General features: G+C 46.7%; 1 protein-coding gene across 1 annotated transcript; it reads right to left on the reverse strand.

Annotated features, from left to right (window-relative positions):
• Nucleotides 1-1,452: 1,452 nt before the first annotated feature.
• Nucleotides 1,453-14,491, reverse strand: HYKK (hydroxylysine kinase). Its single transcript, XM_084816843.1, has 5 exons — nt 14,132-14,491; nt 8,484-8,836; nt 5,293-5,435; nt 3,555-3,738; nt 1,453-2,564 (listed from the first exon to the last, which is right to left on the reverse strand). Exons 2-5 carry the CDS (start codon nt 8,827-8,829, stop codon nt 2,116-2,118), a joined length of 1,122 nt encoding a protein of 373 aa, XP_084672969.1. The 5' UTR covers nt 8,830-8,836; nt 14,132-14,491; the 3' UTR covers nt 1,453-2,115.

The raw sequence follows: 14,491 nt of genomic DNA on the forward strand, positions 1-14,491 counted from the left end.
CCCTCATCACGACATCCCCAGGTCAAGAAGGAAAACGCTGCACCAGTTGAATTTCTGCCTGCCACACAGCTGTCTAAAAAGGCACTGCAGCACGAGTGGCTCTCACGGCGACTTCACCAGAGGCGGCCTCAGAGAACCAGGCCGAGGCTCCCGCTGTCCTCCGAGATTCGGGCTTCCTACCGCGACGGTGCAAAGTCATCCTCATCCCAGGAACAAAAAGCGGAGGAGAAACGAAACACGCAGGGGGGGGGGAGGAGGAGAAACTGGGGGCCGGGCAGCCCCACCCGCCCTCCATGGCACCCCCGGTCCCGGCGCAGCACCCCTGTGAGGGGCCGGAACCCGGCGGGCGCCCGAGCCCACCCAAAGCCCCTTTCCCCGCACCCTGCTCACTCACCCTCAGTCCACCCTCGGCCGGCTTCCAAAATGGCCGCCGCGCGCCTGCGCACTCCCCGTCTTTAAGCGGCGGGGCCGGGCCTTACGTTTACGGCAGGCATGGATATCGAGTGCTAGAGCGGCCACCCAGTTCCCCTTGGGCCGGATTTCCAGGCTACGCAGGACGCCATGTTTTTTGTGGGCAGTCGAAGAGTGAAAGGGGCCGTTATTGTTAGGAGACAATTCAGGGCTAGTTGGGAGAGGAGTTGGCGTGAGGTAAACTTACTCCTTGGGAGTAAAGCTATGGCCAACCTAGACAGCATAGTAAGAAGCAGAGACATCACCTTGCCGACAAAGGTCCGTCTAATCAAAGCTATGGTTTTCCCAGTAGCAACGTATGGCTGTGAGAGCTGGACTATAAGGAAGGCTGCGCGCCGAAGAATTGATGCTTTCGAACTGTGGTGCTGGAGAAGACTCTTACGAGTCCCCTGGACTGCAAGGAGGTCCAATCAGTCCATCCTAAAGGAAATCAACCCTGAGTGCTCATTGGAAGGACAGATACTGAAGCTGAAGCTCAAATATTTTGGCCACCTAATGCGAAGAGAAGACTCACTAGAAAAGACCCCGATGCTGGGAAAGATTGAAAGCAAAAGGAGAAGGGGACGGCAGAGGATGAGATGGCTAGATAGCATCACCGATGCAATGAATATGGACTTGAGCACGCTCCGGGAGAGAGCGCAGGACAGGAAGGCCTGGCGTGCTGTGGTCCATGGGGTCACGAAGAGTCGGACACGACTGAACGACTGAACAACAAGAGCAGCTTTCTCCAACCTGGTTCCCTCCAGATGTGTCGGACTACAACTCCCACGCTGGCTGGGGGACGCTGGGAGTCGTAGTCCAACGCGTCTGGAGGGAACCAGGTTGGGGACGGCTGGGCAATCCTCCGCCTCAAACAAAGTGGAAGCACACCGGAGAGCACACTCTTTCGAACTCAAGTCCTCTTATGCGGGGAAAATGTGATTTTGTGCGTGCGCGCGTTTTTTTTGTTTTAGGAAATAAAATTGCAATGCAAATGCAAATACTTTCCAAGGTTTTTATCTCCATCTGCAGTTTAGTCCACACTGCTGGACAGGGTGTGTGTGTGTGTGTGTAGGATGAAACAGAGTGGCTTCCAACAACCCTGCAGTATAGTCCATTCTCCCGGCAGTGCGGGGATTGGGGCTGATGTTGAAATAAGAGAGTTACAGCCATCCTAGCATGTCGTCCAGTGGAATGGTTAGATTTATCTTCTGTTGTTTTAATTAATGCAGCACGGAGTACTCTGTTTAGAATTCCAGGCACTTCATTCCACTCCCATTCCCTGCCCCCCCCACCCCATTTCTCTTTTATCCCTGGTGCTCAGTCCTCCTTTGGCTGTTTTGAGGTTCTCCCACCTTGTGTTTGCTTTATATGTTTCCCTAGAGATTTTATGTATATCAGCAAACCTTAGGATTCTTCCCAAGCCTGTCACTACCTCCTCTCGTGTGTGTGAGTCGTGAGGATCCATACTCAGAGAATCGAGATTGCTATATAAAATGTATATTATATATACATATATACACATTCGTGTAATTTATTCAGGTTGGCAGTATATATGCATTCTCTGGTCATAACATTTCGAATTTTAAATTTCGATAGTGGCCCATTTAAACCATCTAATCTACGAGGCCTGTAACTGCGTCATCCAAGGTTGACCAACGTATTTCAAGTATACGTTTTCGCAGTCTCAAACCAGATCTTCTCTACCGCTTCTTGGCCCATCTCAAAGAGCGTCATCAAGTGTTTCCATCCTGTTTTGGCGGTGATCATTAAGTACTCTTGATTCTCGGGATGCAAGATAGTGGCATGCTTAGCTATCACGAGAGACTGAGCGAATCTCCCACTCACAAGGAGGAATAGAGAAGCCCGTTCCTCAGTCGTCAACGGGACAACACTTGCAAACCCTGCGAGGACATGGCCTCCAACTCGGAGGGGATCCTTGCTTTCTATCATCATATACATGATAGTGATAGCTGCTTCAAACACATAGTAACCATAGCTCATGTCACTGAAGTCCAAAATACCAGAAACTCTATACTGTGGACTTTGAGGGGAAACAGGATTGGTATTGACCAGAAGAATATTGTGGTCGTTGAGGTCTCCATGATTGATACCTAAATGGAGAACAAAGAAAAACCACTATTTTTCTGGCTGCCCGAGGTTCCTCGTTCCCAGGGCATGTTTCCTGTCAGCCACCCCAGCAACATAAGCAGCAAGAGATAGAAGAGCACTGAGAAGTGGGGGAATGGGTAGTGTGCCTCATAGAGTCAGTGCGGGTAGAACACCGAGGCATCTGGGTGGTACCGAGTGGGACTCAGCCAATGAAGAGAACGTTAAGTGTCAGCACGTTATATTGAGAGGGAGACAGGATTCTGAAGCTGCCAAATACTGAAGGGAAGTGTGTACGACTTTCAAAACTTTATCCCAAATCACTAGACAATTGATCTGTGGCTTGCGTTTGCACCACATGTAGATCGCTCCCAGGTATGTATGCATAGAGTTTATTTATTACATGTTTATCCCATGCTGCCTTGAGGGAGCTCAGGGTGGTCCTCTTCCCCTCCCCCCCCCTTTATCCTCACAACTCTGCAAGGTAGTCTAGGCTGAGAGAGAATGACTGGTCCAAGGGTCATCCTTTGCACTCACTCTCCCACATTGGGAGGGTTCGCACATCATGCTAAGCCACCCTGCAAATAAGCCACCATGGTTTGGTTGTTAGCTTCCTAAACCGACAGATTATCGGGTTTACCATGGCTTGTTTCCCCCCTCATTCCGCTTCAGTCCTCCTGCTGGCTCCGGCATATATCCCAGGGGCCCTTGTGGCAGTGTGTCTTGTTTCCTCAGTCCCTATTTTGGTTTTTACCACTCTGGCTGTTCCCGACAACCCATCCCTCCCTCCCTCCCTCCCTCCCTCCCTCCCTCCCTCCCTCCCTCACACACACTCTGTCTCTCTCTCTCTCTCTCTCACTCACACACACACACACACTCTGATGTGCACATACACTCCACCCATATACATACACACTAAGGCAAAAGAAAAATCAAAAATTAAATATTGTATCACAGTGCATTATGATAGATTGATAGATGATAGATATACTTACAGGGCCGAAACGAGCTTAGCCTTGGCACTATTTTAACTCTGAACTGTTCAATAACCTGCTCCACCACCTCCCGATAACTGCTCTGGCCCAGCGCATGAATGTACCGCTTCAGAAGAGGAACATTAGCCAGATTCCAGATGAATTCACCTCGATGAAGACTTTTTATCAACGGATGTTGGAATTTCTTCCGGGGTGGTGGTGGAGGAAACAGTAACAACATCCAGTTGTACTCTTTATAGTGCACAGTGCACCATCATATAAACATCGTTGATGTCATCAGAGCATTCACAGGCTGCGAAACGCTCGGTTGTCTGACTGGGCTCTGAAGCAGTATTGAATACTCAGCAATGAGGACACGTCTATGGGCAACTTCGGACACATCAGAGATGCAAGAGGAACAAGAAGCACAAGTTCTTCACACTTGCTGTCCAATTAAATGGAACTGTGGTGACAAGGGGCAGAGCTCAGTGCCAGAGCACATGTTTTGCAAGTGGAAGGTCCTGGGCAATGGAAGCTGGTGGCTCTGATGTCAGTGGGTGGTGAATCCAGTTTGAGTTTCAGTCAGAACTCTAAAGGAGCTATCCAAGGTTAGCTCCTTTAGAGTTCTGACTAGTTCTGACTGAAACCTGGAGCGGATTCACCGCCCCACTGACATCGGAGCCACCAGCCTCTACTGGTCCCGAGTTCAATCCCTGACATCTCCAGGTAGGGCTGGGAAATACCCCTTTCTGAAACCCTGAAGAGCTGTTGCCAGGCAGCATAGACCAGGCCTGCAGAATCTCAGGCCCAGGTGTCCTATCCAGCCCTCCAAGGTTCCCCAGATGGCCATGCCCCTTTCCCCTGGCCCCACCTCCTTCCCAGATGTTGCTTTTCCCAAGGCCCCCTCCAACCTGGAGCCAGCCCTGAGGCATGCTCTGCCTCTGGGTCTCCAAGGAGAGTAATTTTATGTTTTGGAGCTCAGACTCCCACCTCTGCCTGTGCTTGTATTCTTGGCCAAGTTACTTTATTTTCAATTCTTGGAAAAGGTACCCAAGTTAGCTTAGAGAAAAGGCAAGTAAGGGGAGACACGATAGAGGTGTACAACATTTTGCATGGTGTGGAGAAAGTGGATAGGGAGACATTTTTCTCCCTCTCCCATACTAGAGCCCAGTGGGGTCATCCCATGAAGCTGATCAGTGGGAGATTCAGGACAGATAAAAGGAAGGGCTTCTTCACACAGCACATAGTTAAACTATGGAATTCGCTACCACAAGACGAAGTGATGGCCACCAATTTGGATCGCTTTAAAAGGGGGTTAGACAAATTCCTGGGGGAGAAGGCTATCAATGGCTACTAGTCCTGATGGCTCTATGCTGCCTCCAGTACCAGAGGCAGTGAGCCTATGTACACCAGTTGCTGGGGAACATGGGCAGGAGGGTGCTGTTGCACTCATGTCCTGCTTGTGGGTTTCCCATGGGCAGCTGGTTGGCCACTGTGTGAACAGAATGCTGGACGAGATGGGCCTTGGTTTGATCCAGCACGGCTCTTTTTATGTTCTTACTTTTGCTTTAGTCTCACCAGTTTGCCTTCTGGGAAAAGGATGTTTTGTGATCAGCCACACCCACCATGGCAGCCATTCTGTGAATGGACAAGCCCCTCCCCCCGCCAGCTATTTTGTGAAAGCACCCACAACATTGTCTTAAAACAATGCCCATTGACCCAAAAAGTTTGGGGACCCCTGCTCTATCTACAATCTCACCTCTGCGAGTGTTTTATCCAGCCGGGCAGCCAGCTGCCCAATCTCATACAGAACAGGAGGAGCCATCGGGAGCGTTGCCACGGTTTGACCTGGTAGGTAGCTCAATAGCCTCACCATGTACTCTTGAGTGGCAGAGCCAGTATCTGAGAAGCAAAAGAGAGGGCCTTAAGTCACTTATTCAAAGAGGGAATGGGGGGGCAGCCAAGACATTAGGCTTGCAGGATCTGCTTTGTGTGTGTGTTTTTTTTAATACAGCCCTGAGATCCATTAAATGAAGCCTGGAGAAAAAGCCATACACTTAGGAGCTGTTCACACAGTGGCTGAGTATGGGTTGTTTGAACTCTGGGTTGTTTGTTGAACCATGGGTTAGCATGTTGTCTGAATACAGCACGTTCTCCACAGGGTGGGTTATTGTGTTGTCTGAACACAGCCAGGGTGGCTTGTTAACCATGCAGTGTGGCTTGTTAACCACCCTGAACAACCCACCAACAAACCATGGGTTCTCAAGGTGGCTTGTTCAAGAAAAGTAGCCACACTACATGGTTAACAAGCCACCCTGGCTGCATTCAGACGACACTCTAGCCCACGGTTCAACAAAACAACCCACACTCAACCACTGAGTGTGGGTTAGCGTGCTGTGTGAACAGCCCCTTAGAATTAAAGAATTCTGAGCCAGGAATTTGTTTTCAGTACCAAAACTGAACAGAGCTCTCAGCTCTATAATAAAAAAAAAATCTACTCCTGGTTACCTAAGCTCTTTTCATTTCAGCAGTATAATTTAGGGGAGCGGGAGTCTCTCCCCCCCCCCCACTATTGTTCAACAACTGGGAGTCAGAAATTGCCCATCGATTGCAAATTACCCAAAGATCTACCAGTGGATTGAGATCTGCCTTCTGCCTACCCCCTGCTATATACTAATAGCACCTTCATTCTCTGATCGTGGATCCTGATGTAGGTAAAATAGTCTCCTACATACAAGAGAGAAGTATCAGTAGGCTTGGGGAAAACTCAAGGTTTGTAGAAGTACAAAAAAACCTTTAGGAAAAAAATGTAAGGGGGAAACCACCACCCAAACAGCTCAATAATAACAGAGCATGTTCAGTGGTCATGGAATGCTGAGTGACTTCTGAGAAGGGTAGGAAGTGGGGAAGGGAAGGGAGGGGAATGTAATGGAGTACCCTGGAAGAGGGTATGGCCGGCTGACACCCTGAACAGGAGCACTCCATACTGCAACACTTTGTTGCAAGTTCCACTTGTTTACATGCTATTTCCATCTTGGATTTCTATAATGTATGTTTTTCAAGACTGCAGCAATTAACTTTTTATACAATCAGGGCCAGAAATATTGGAACAAGGATAACTGTTTTGGTAGTTGGCCTCTGTACACCACCACATTGAAGTTGAAAGGAAACACACCCAGATGGGAGCGAAGTCAGGACTTTCAGCTGTAATTCAAGGGGTTTGACAAAAGTGGGGCACTAACCATTCAGGAAACAGCCAGTGGCATACACACACACCCATCGTTGGGGGCTCATAAGTAATGGAACAAACCACCATCATTTCAAACTGAAGGATCGCCTTTAATACCTGGATGAAAATCCTTTGCAGTCAATGACTGCCTGAAGTCTGGAACCCATGGACATAACCAAATGCTGAGTTTCCTCCTTCGAGATGCTTTGCCAGGCTTTTTCTGCAGCTGCCTTCAGCTGCTGCTCGTTTGTGGGTCTTTTTGCTTTCAGTCTTGTCTTCAGTAAGTGAAAAGCATGCTCTTTTGGGTTGAGATCAGGTGACTGACTTGGCCATTGAAGAACAGCCCACTTCTTTGCCCTGAAAAACTCTTGGGGTAGCTTTTGCTGTATGTTTTGGGTCATTATTCATCTGCAATATGAAGCAGCGTCCTATCAGTTTTGAATCTGAGAAGAAAGTATAGCCCTATACACTTCAGAATTCATCCTGCTGCTTTTATCAGCAGTGAGGTCATCAATAAACACCAGTGACCCGGTTCCATTGGCAGCCATACATGCCCATGCCATAACACTGCCTCCATCATGTTTGACAGATGATGTGGTATGCTTTGGATCATGAGCTGTTCCTTTCCTTCTCCGTACTTTTCTCTTCCCATCATTCCGGTACAAGTTAATCTTGGTTTCATCAGTCCAAAGAATCTTATTCCAGAACTGGGCAGGCTTTTTTAGGTGTTTGCTGGCAAAGGCTAATCTGGCCTTTCTGTTCTTGAGAGTTACCAGTGGTTTGCACCTCATTGGGAAGCCTCTGTATTTACATTCATAAAGACGTCTCTTGACTGTAGATGTTGACAATGACATGCCTACCTCCGCAAGAGCGTTCTTGGCCTGGCTAGATGTTGTGAAAGGGTTCCTCTTCACCATGAGCAGAATTCTGCGGTCATCCACTTTAGTTGTCTTCCATGGACTGCCAGGCCTTTTGCTGTTGCTGAGCTCGCCAGTTAATTCCTTCTTTTTCAGGGTGTTCCAAACTGTTGTATTGGCCACTCCCACTGTTTTTGCTATCTCTCTGATGGGTTTATTTTGTTTCCTCAGCCTAATGATGGCCTCCTTCACTCGCATGGACACCTCTTTGGACCTCATGTTGGGAGTTCCAGTGAACAGCCACCAAATGCAAATGTAACACTCAGAACCACCTCCAGGCCTTTTATCTGCTTGATTGGTCATGGGGTGCCCAGGAAACAGGCCACACCTGGGCATGCAGCTGCTTGTCAGCCATTCATTCCATTACTTATGAGCCACCAACGATGGGTGTGTGTGTATGCCACTGGCTGTCCTTCCTGAATGGTTAGTGCCCCACTTTTGTCAAACCCCTTGAATTGCAGCTGAAAGTCCTGACTTTGCTCCCATCTGGGTGTGTTTCCTTTCAACTTCAATGTGGTGGTATACAGAGGCCAACTGCCAAAACAGTTATCCTTGTTCCAATATTTCTGGTCCTGACTGTACAAATAACTGTACATGGCCATGTACAGTACTGCTGTGTGAGAATGCAGCAATCTTGCAGTAAATCACTCGTGGAGAACGCCCCCCCCCCCCCGATCATCACACTGTAAAGCTCGAAAAGGGACAGAAAAGGACATGTTTGTGCATAGCTATGCAAGCCATGGGGCACAGAGGAAAACAGTTGCAGCAGAATTTCAATTCCAGCTATGCTTTCAGCTCTCTCACCTCTAGATTCCAGAAACATGATTTCACCCTCTGTAGTGAAATGGGGGACAGCCACAGGAAACCCCTCATCTTTCAAAAACATCATAATCCTTGTCTGCACCTCAATGAGTTCAGGATTCTGGCTGTCTTCACAATTGATAATTTTGAGGACATATTCCTTGGCATTCTCTCCATTCCCTTTGAACGTAGCAACACGCACATGGAAATTCTGATCATCATAGCTGGGAAGCGGTTTGAGTTCAGAGACTTTTAATCCAAATATCCTTTCAACCAATCCGACGGCTTGCTTTTCACTGAATGCCGGCTTATTCAGGTTGCAAAGCTGTTGATTACTTCCAGAAGACATTGTGGGTCTAGAGGGGAATAACAGTAATTTTGTTTAAAAAAGGACAAACAGAACAGACAATCTGAATTGCGTTTTACAGTTAAGCAGAGGGTCAAGAAGCAACAGTCAGAACCAGACATGGAACAACCGAGTGGTTCAAAATTGGGAAAGGAGTACGACAAGGCTGCATATTGTTGCCCTGCTTATTTAACTTATATGCAGAGTACATCATGAGAAATGCTGGGTTGGATGAATCACAGGTCGGAATTAAGATTCCTGGGAGAATTATCAACAACCTCAGATATGCAGACGATACCACTCTAATGGCAGAAAGCGAAGAGGATCTAAAGAGCCTCTTGTTGAGGGTGAAAGAAGAGAGTGCAAAAGCTGGTTTGAAACTCAACATTAAAAAAACTAAGATCATGGCATCTGGCCCCATCACTTCCTGGCATATAGAAGGGGACGAAATGGAAGCAGTGACAGATTTTACTTTCTTGGGCTCCAAGATCACCACAGACAGTGACTGTAGCCATAAAATTAAAAGACGCTTGCTCCTTGGGAGGAAAGCTATGGCCAACCTAGACAGCATAGTAAGAAGCAGAGACATCACCTTGCCGACAAAGGTCCGTCTAATCAAAGCTATGGTTTTCCCAGTAGTAATGTATGGCTGTGAGAGCTGGACTATAAGGAAGGCTGAGCGCCGAAGAATTGATGCTTTCGAACTGTGGTGCTGGAGAAGACTCTTACGAGTCCCCTGGACTGCAAGGAGGTCAAATCAGTCAATCCTAAAGGAAATCAACCCTGAGTGCTCATTGGAAGGACAGATACTGAAGCTGAAGCTGAAATATTTTGGCCACCTAATGCGAAGAGAAAACTCTCTGGAAAAGAGATGCTGGGGAAGACTGAAGGCAAAAGGAGAAGGGGATGGCAGAGGATGAGATGGCTAGATAGCATCACCAATGCAATGAATATGAACTTGAGCACGCTCCGGGACACAGCGCAGGACAGGAAGGCCTGGCATGCTATGGTCCATGGGGTCACGAAGAGTCGGACACGACTGAACGACTGAACAACAACAACAAGAGGTGAATGCAACGTTCTAACCCAGAAAGCAAGAACTTGGGCGATATTCTCCAGGCATTTGACAGGTGGATGATAAAGGCTGGAGGCAAACAAGATCCATCCTCCCATCCCCTGGATTGCTGAAGAGAGCTGGGGGTGGGGGAGCGGGGGGAGAAGAACTGTTCAGACTATATATACTCTGGCAAAAGCTGTTCACAGATTTTTGTATTGTTGCATGGCCAAACTAGGAGTCAAGGTAACAGTCCTGTGTGCAGAACTGGTCTGCCAGTGAATCCCTATAAAATGGTGGTAGCCATGGGATTGAAAGAGCAGTATAGGTGGGTAGATCATAGAATAGTAGGGTTGGAAGGGGCCTATAAGACCATCGAGTCCAACCCCCTGCTCAATGCAGGAATTGGATGGAGCTTCCCCAAAATTGCCACCACCGCCCCTTTAAAAAAAGTTTTGTTTTTATGCCATGGGACCTCCTCCAAAGTAAATCCCACAGGAAGTGCAGGATCTAAAAGCTGCAGTTGAAGAGCATGGAGAGGAGGATTAGCTCCTTGTTCCAGTCCATACTATATTTTAAATCACACTTAACATGACCCCATTTATTTGGAATTGGCAGGAACCATGTTGGATCCTGCCAACATCATATACTTATGGCCTCAAAAACCTGCAAAATGTATTTGATCTAAGGCAATGGTTGGACCTGAGACACCTGTGCAGACATTATTTGAATAACAACAACACTCTTTTTATGCTCTTTGCAGCCAAAGTTTTAATCAAAATTAAACCATTCTGTCAACTCATGCAAAACATTTTTTGGAAGAATTATTCCTTCAGCTCCTTCTACCCATATTTCTGGACTATAAGGAAGGCCGAGCGCCGAAGAATCGATGCTTTTGAACTATGGGACTGGAGAAGACCCGTACGAGTCCCCTGGACTGCAAGGAGGTCAAATCAGTCAATCCTAAAGGAAATCAACCCTGAGTGCTCATTGGAAGGACAGATACTGAAGCTGAAGCTCAAATATCTTGGCCACCTAATGCAAAGAGAAAACTCCCTGGAAAAGACCCTGATGCTGGGAAAGATTGAAGGAAAAGGAGAAGGGGATGGCAGAGGATGAGATGGCTAGATAGCATCACCGATGCAATGAATATGAACTTGAGCACACTCCGGGAGAGAGCGGAGGACAGGAAGGCCTGACGTGCTATGGTCCATGGGGTCATGAAGAGTCGGACACGACTTAACGACTGAACAACAACAACAACCCATATTTCTCTTTAAGGCTCCCAGTTATTGCTATTATTTGGTGAAATAGTTTTAAAACATATGCCATTATATTTATGAATATTAACCCTTTGTGAAAAATCCAGAACCATTCAAACAATAGAAGCTTTCATCTAGACATCAACACAGCATGGGTCATACATCCCATTGCATGTCAGGGGCAGAACTACTATTGCAATTTCTCAGGAGTAAATTCTATTGAAAGCACTTGTCTCCTTATTAAATGTATGATTTAGGCTCTTGTAGGAGTCAAAGTATGCGGCCGACATACCACCAATGTAGTTTTCAAAAGTGTAAAATTGAAGAAAAGCTTCACAACTCACATTCAACTTGCTAAAAACAAGAAGCAATGCAAGTTGTAATATTTTGTTTAAAAGCTGTATTCTTTTCTCCTAGCTCCTATTCTAATCATTGGTCCCCCTGCTGAAAGTTTTACAATAATCTATTCTCTTCACTCCAAACCAGAAGTCTCCAGTAACCCTTGGACTCTGTTAAACTAAGTCAGAAACTCTAACCTTTGTACATTTATTTTCTTTTGAAAACAACAACTTACATGTAGCAGCAGTGAGGAGCTACACAAAAAATCTTTCTTCTCACTGTGCATAGTTTAAGAAATTTGCTGCCATTGGATATGGTGATAATAGGTGCTTGCTTACATGGCTTTAAAAAGGTGGAATGTTGTATTGTATTTATTTCATAGATTTCTATCACACATTTCAACCATGGAACTCAAGACAGCATATGGTGTGTGTGTGTTTGAGCCACAGGTGGTCTGCAATCCAGGCACTTATCAGAACCTAGACCTGTTCAGACCTGGATGAGATGGGAAGCACAGACATTCCACCAGCCCTAGTGAAAGGCCATTTGCTTTTTTCCTCTTCCCTCCTCATCTCTTTTTCCTTCATAGAATTAGAGAATAGTAGGGTTGGAAGGGACCTATAAGACCATCGAGTCCAACCCCCTGGTCAATGCAGGAGTCCAAGTCAGACCATCCCTGACAGATAGCTGTCCAGCCTCGTCTTGAATGTCTCCAGTGTGGGAGAGCCCACCACCTCCCTGGGTAGTTGGTTCCATTGTCGTATTGCTCTGACAGCCAGGACGTTTTTCCTGATGTTCAGCTGGAATCTGGCTTCCTGTCACTTGAGCCCATGATTCCATGTCCTGCACTCTGGGATGATAGAGAAGAGATCCTGGCCTTCCTCTCAAGTACTTGAGTACCTTTCAAGTACTTGAAGAGTGCTATCACATCTCCCCTCAGTCTTCTCTTCTCAAGGCTAAACATGCCTGGTTCTTTCAGTCTCTCCTCATAAGGCTTTGTTTCCAGTCCCCTGATCATCTTTGTTGCCCTCTTTTGAACCCTCTCCAGTTTGTCTGCATCCTTCTTGGCACCCAGACATCATCTGCCACCCCCCTCAGACTTCCCTGTTCCCTCTGAGCTTAGCTGCAATTCTCACAGTAGCTGGGGGGTGGAAGAAATGAATAGATTTTCACAGCAACAACATAGAATCACAGAACAGTAGGATTGGAAGGGGCCTATAAGACCATCGAGTCCAACCCCCTGCTCAATGCAGGAATCCAAGTCAAAGCAGCCCTGACAGGGGGCTGTCCAGCCTCGTCTTGAATGTCTCCAGTGTGGGAGAGCCCACCACCTCTCCTTTTGTGTCATGCCTTTTTAGACTGTAAGCCTTCGGGCAGGAGGGGCTGAGGAGTAGGATAGAAATGGTTTAATTAATACTTAGCTTCAATGAGTTGGCTGCATCAGGGGAAGTCTACTTGTGGCTATGTTTCCTCCCTTAGATCAGTGATGGGCAAACTTCAGGCTTGCAGTATCTATTTTGCATTATCTGTTATGATCATGATTGTTGTTGTTGTTGATTATGACTACTACTACTACTACTACTACTAGAAACTTGAGATCCGCCTCCTAGAGTCTGGTGCAAAAGATATATACTTAAAATTGAAGAATTCTGAGCCCAGGGGTTTGCTCTGAGTTCCAGAACTGAACAGAGCTCACAGCCCTTCCGCATCAAAATCCATTCCTAGATACCCCAAGCTTTCTTCACTTCAGCTGCCTTGAGTGCCATTTTTTTGGTAGAAAGGCAGGATACTAATCAATACATTTCAGATCTGCAGTAAAATTAAATGTGCACACGTATGTATTTGTGGGGTATTGTGTCATTTTATTGCTGCTATTGTTCAAGCATTAGGTGTCAAAAACCCTTGCTAAGCTATTGCAAATCACCTAGAGATCTACTAGTAGATCCAGATCTAGCTTCTGTTCACCCCTGCCTTAGATCAGGGATTCTAATAACAAATAACTCCTCAAATTGGTCAGCCCACCATACTACACAAAGACCTGGTGCAAGGTAACCGATTAAGGGCACAATCCTATGCATGTTTAGACAAGAAAAAAGTCTGAGACAACTCCCAGCATTCCTCAGCCAGCCTGGGAGTTGTCGGACGTTTTTCCTGTCTAAACATGCATAGGATTGCACCCTAATACTGCTATTTTATAGGGAAGTATGAGAGAGAAAAGCATCTGGACCAAGGTCGACCACAGCAGTTGCACGCGTATGCCATAATAAACATCTTAGACTCTGCTGTTTTTGCTGTAACAGACAAACAGGGCTCCCCATCTGGAAATTGTTTAAAACCATTTGATGCAGTCAGAAACCCTTGCTAAGAACGTAAGAAGAGCCGTGCTGGATCAGATCAAGGTCCATCTAGTCCCACATTCTGTTCACAGTGGCCAACCAGCTACTCACGGGAAATCACCTGCAAATCACTGAGATTTTGCAGTAGATCCAGATATACTTTCTGCCTCTTACCCCTGGTCTAGAGACAAGATCTTGTGAATGTTTTTTAAAAGGCATAGATACAGAAGTCCTGTTGAAGAGACAGGAGAAAGTGCGTGGATACCAACCCCAATAAAGTTGATATACAGTGCTGTGAAAAGAAGTGATCTTACCTGTGCAATGAGAAAATCTAAGCTTTGAATGTGCTTTTTCTTTTTCCCCAGCAAGCGAGCTGCATCGGGAATGATGCACCCACTCTAGGGTCTCAACTTGGGTCCGATTGCAGAAGAGTAAATATTTTTAGTCTGTGGTGTGCATAAAAACAAACATCGAAGCAGAACTGAATAATGGACGTGTGTGAGCACAGCATGTAAGCTTCCAGCAGGGAGCGCCAGAGTTATTATGGAAAAGGATGCTGGGGGGACTGGGAGCAGCTGAAGCTGTAACAAGATCTGGAATAAACAGCTACTCGAGAGCAAGCGTGGGGAGAACCCATTTCAAGAGGCGAGGCTGCAGTTGAGCAACTCAGCGGA

Source organism: Heloderma suspectum, chromosome 11 (genome assembly GCF_057233095.1).
Source record: "Heloderma suspectum isolate Gila_16-S chromosome 11, 16-S_ref, whole genome shotgun sequence".
NCBI classification, from domain to species: domain Eukaryota; kingdom Metazoa; phylum Chordata; class Lepidosauria; order Squamata; family Helodermatidae; genus Heloderma; species Heloderma suspectum.

Excerpts from the sequence above, each read along its gene's own strand:
- HYKK (XM_084816843.1), bottom strand. The coding sequence starts at position 8,829 with ATGTCTTCTGGAAGTAATCAACAGCTTTGCAACCTGAATAAGCCGGCA. Across the intron at positions 3,739-5,292 it reads TGGATAAAACACTCGCAGAG|AAATTCCAACATCCGTTGAT; the intron begins GTGAGATTGTAG and ends CCACCCCGGAAG. Across the intron at positions 2,565-3,554 it reads GCTAAGCTCGTTTCGGCCCT|GTATCAATCATGGAGACCTC; the intron begins GTAAGTATATCT and ends TTCTCCATTTAG.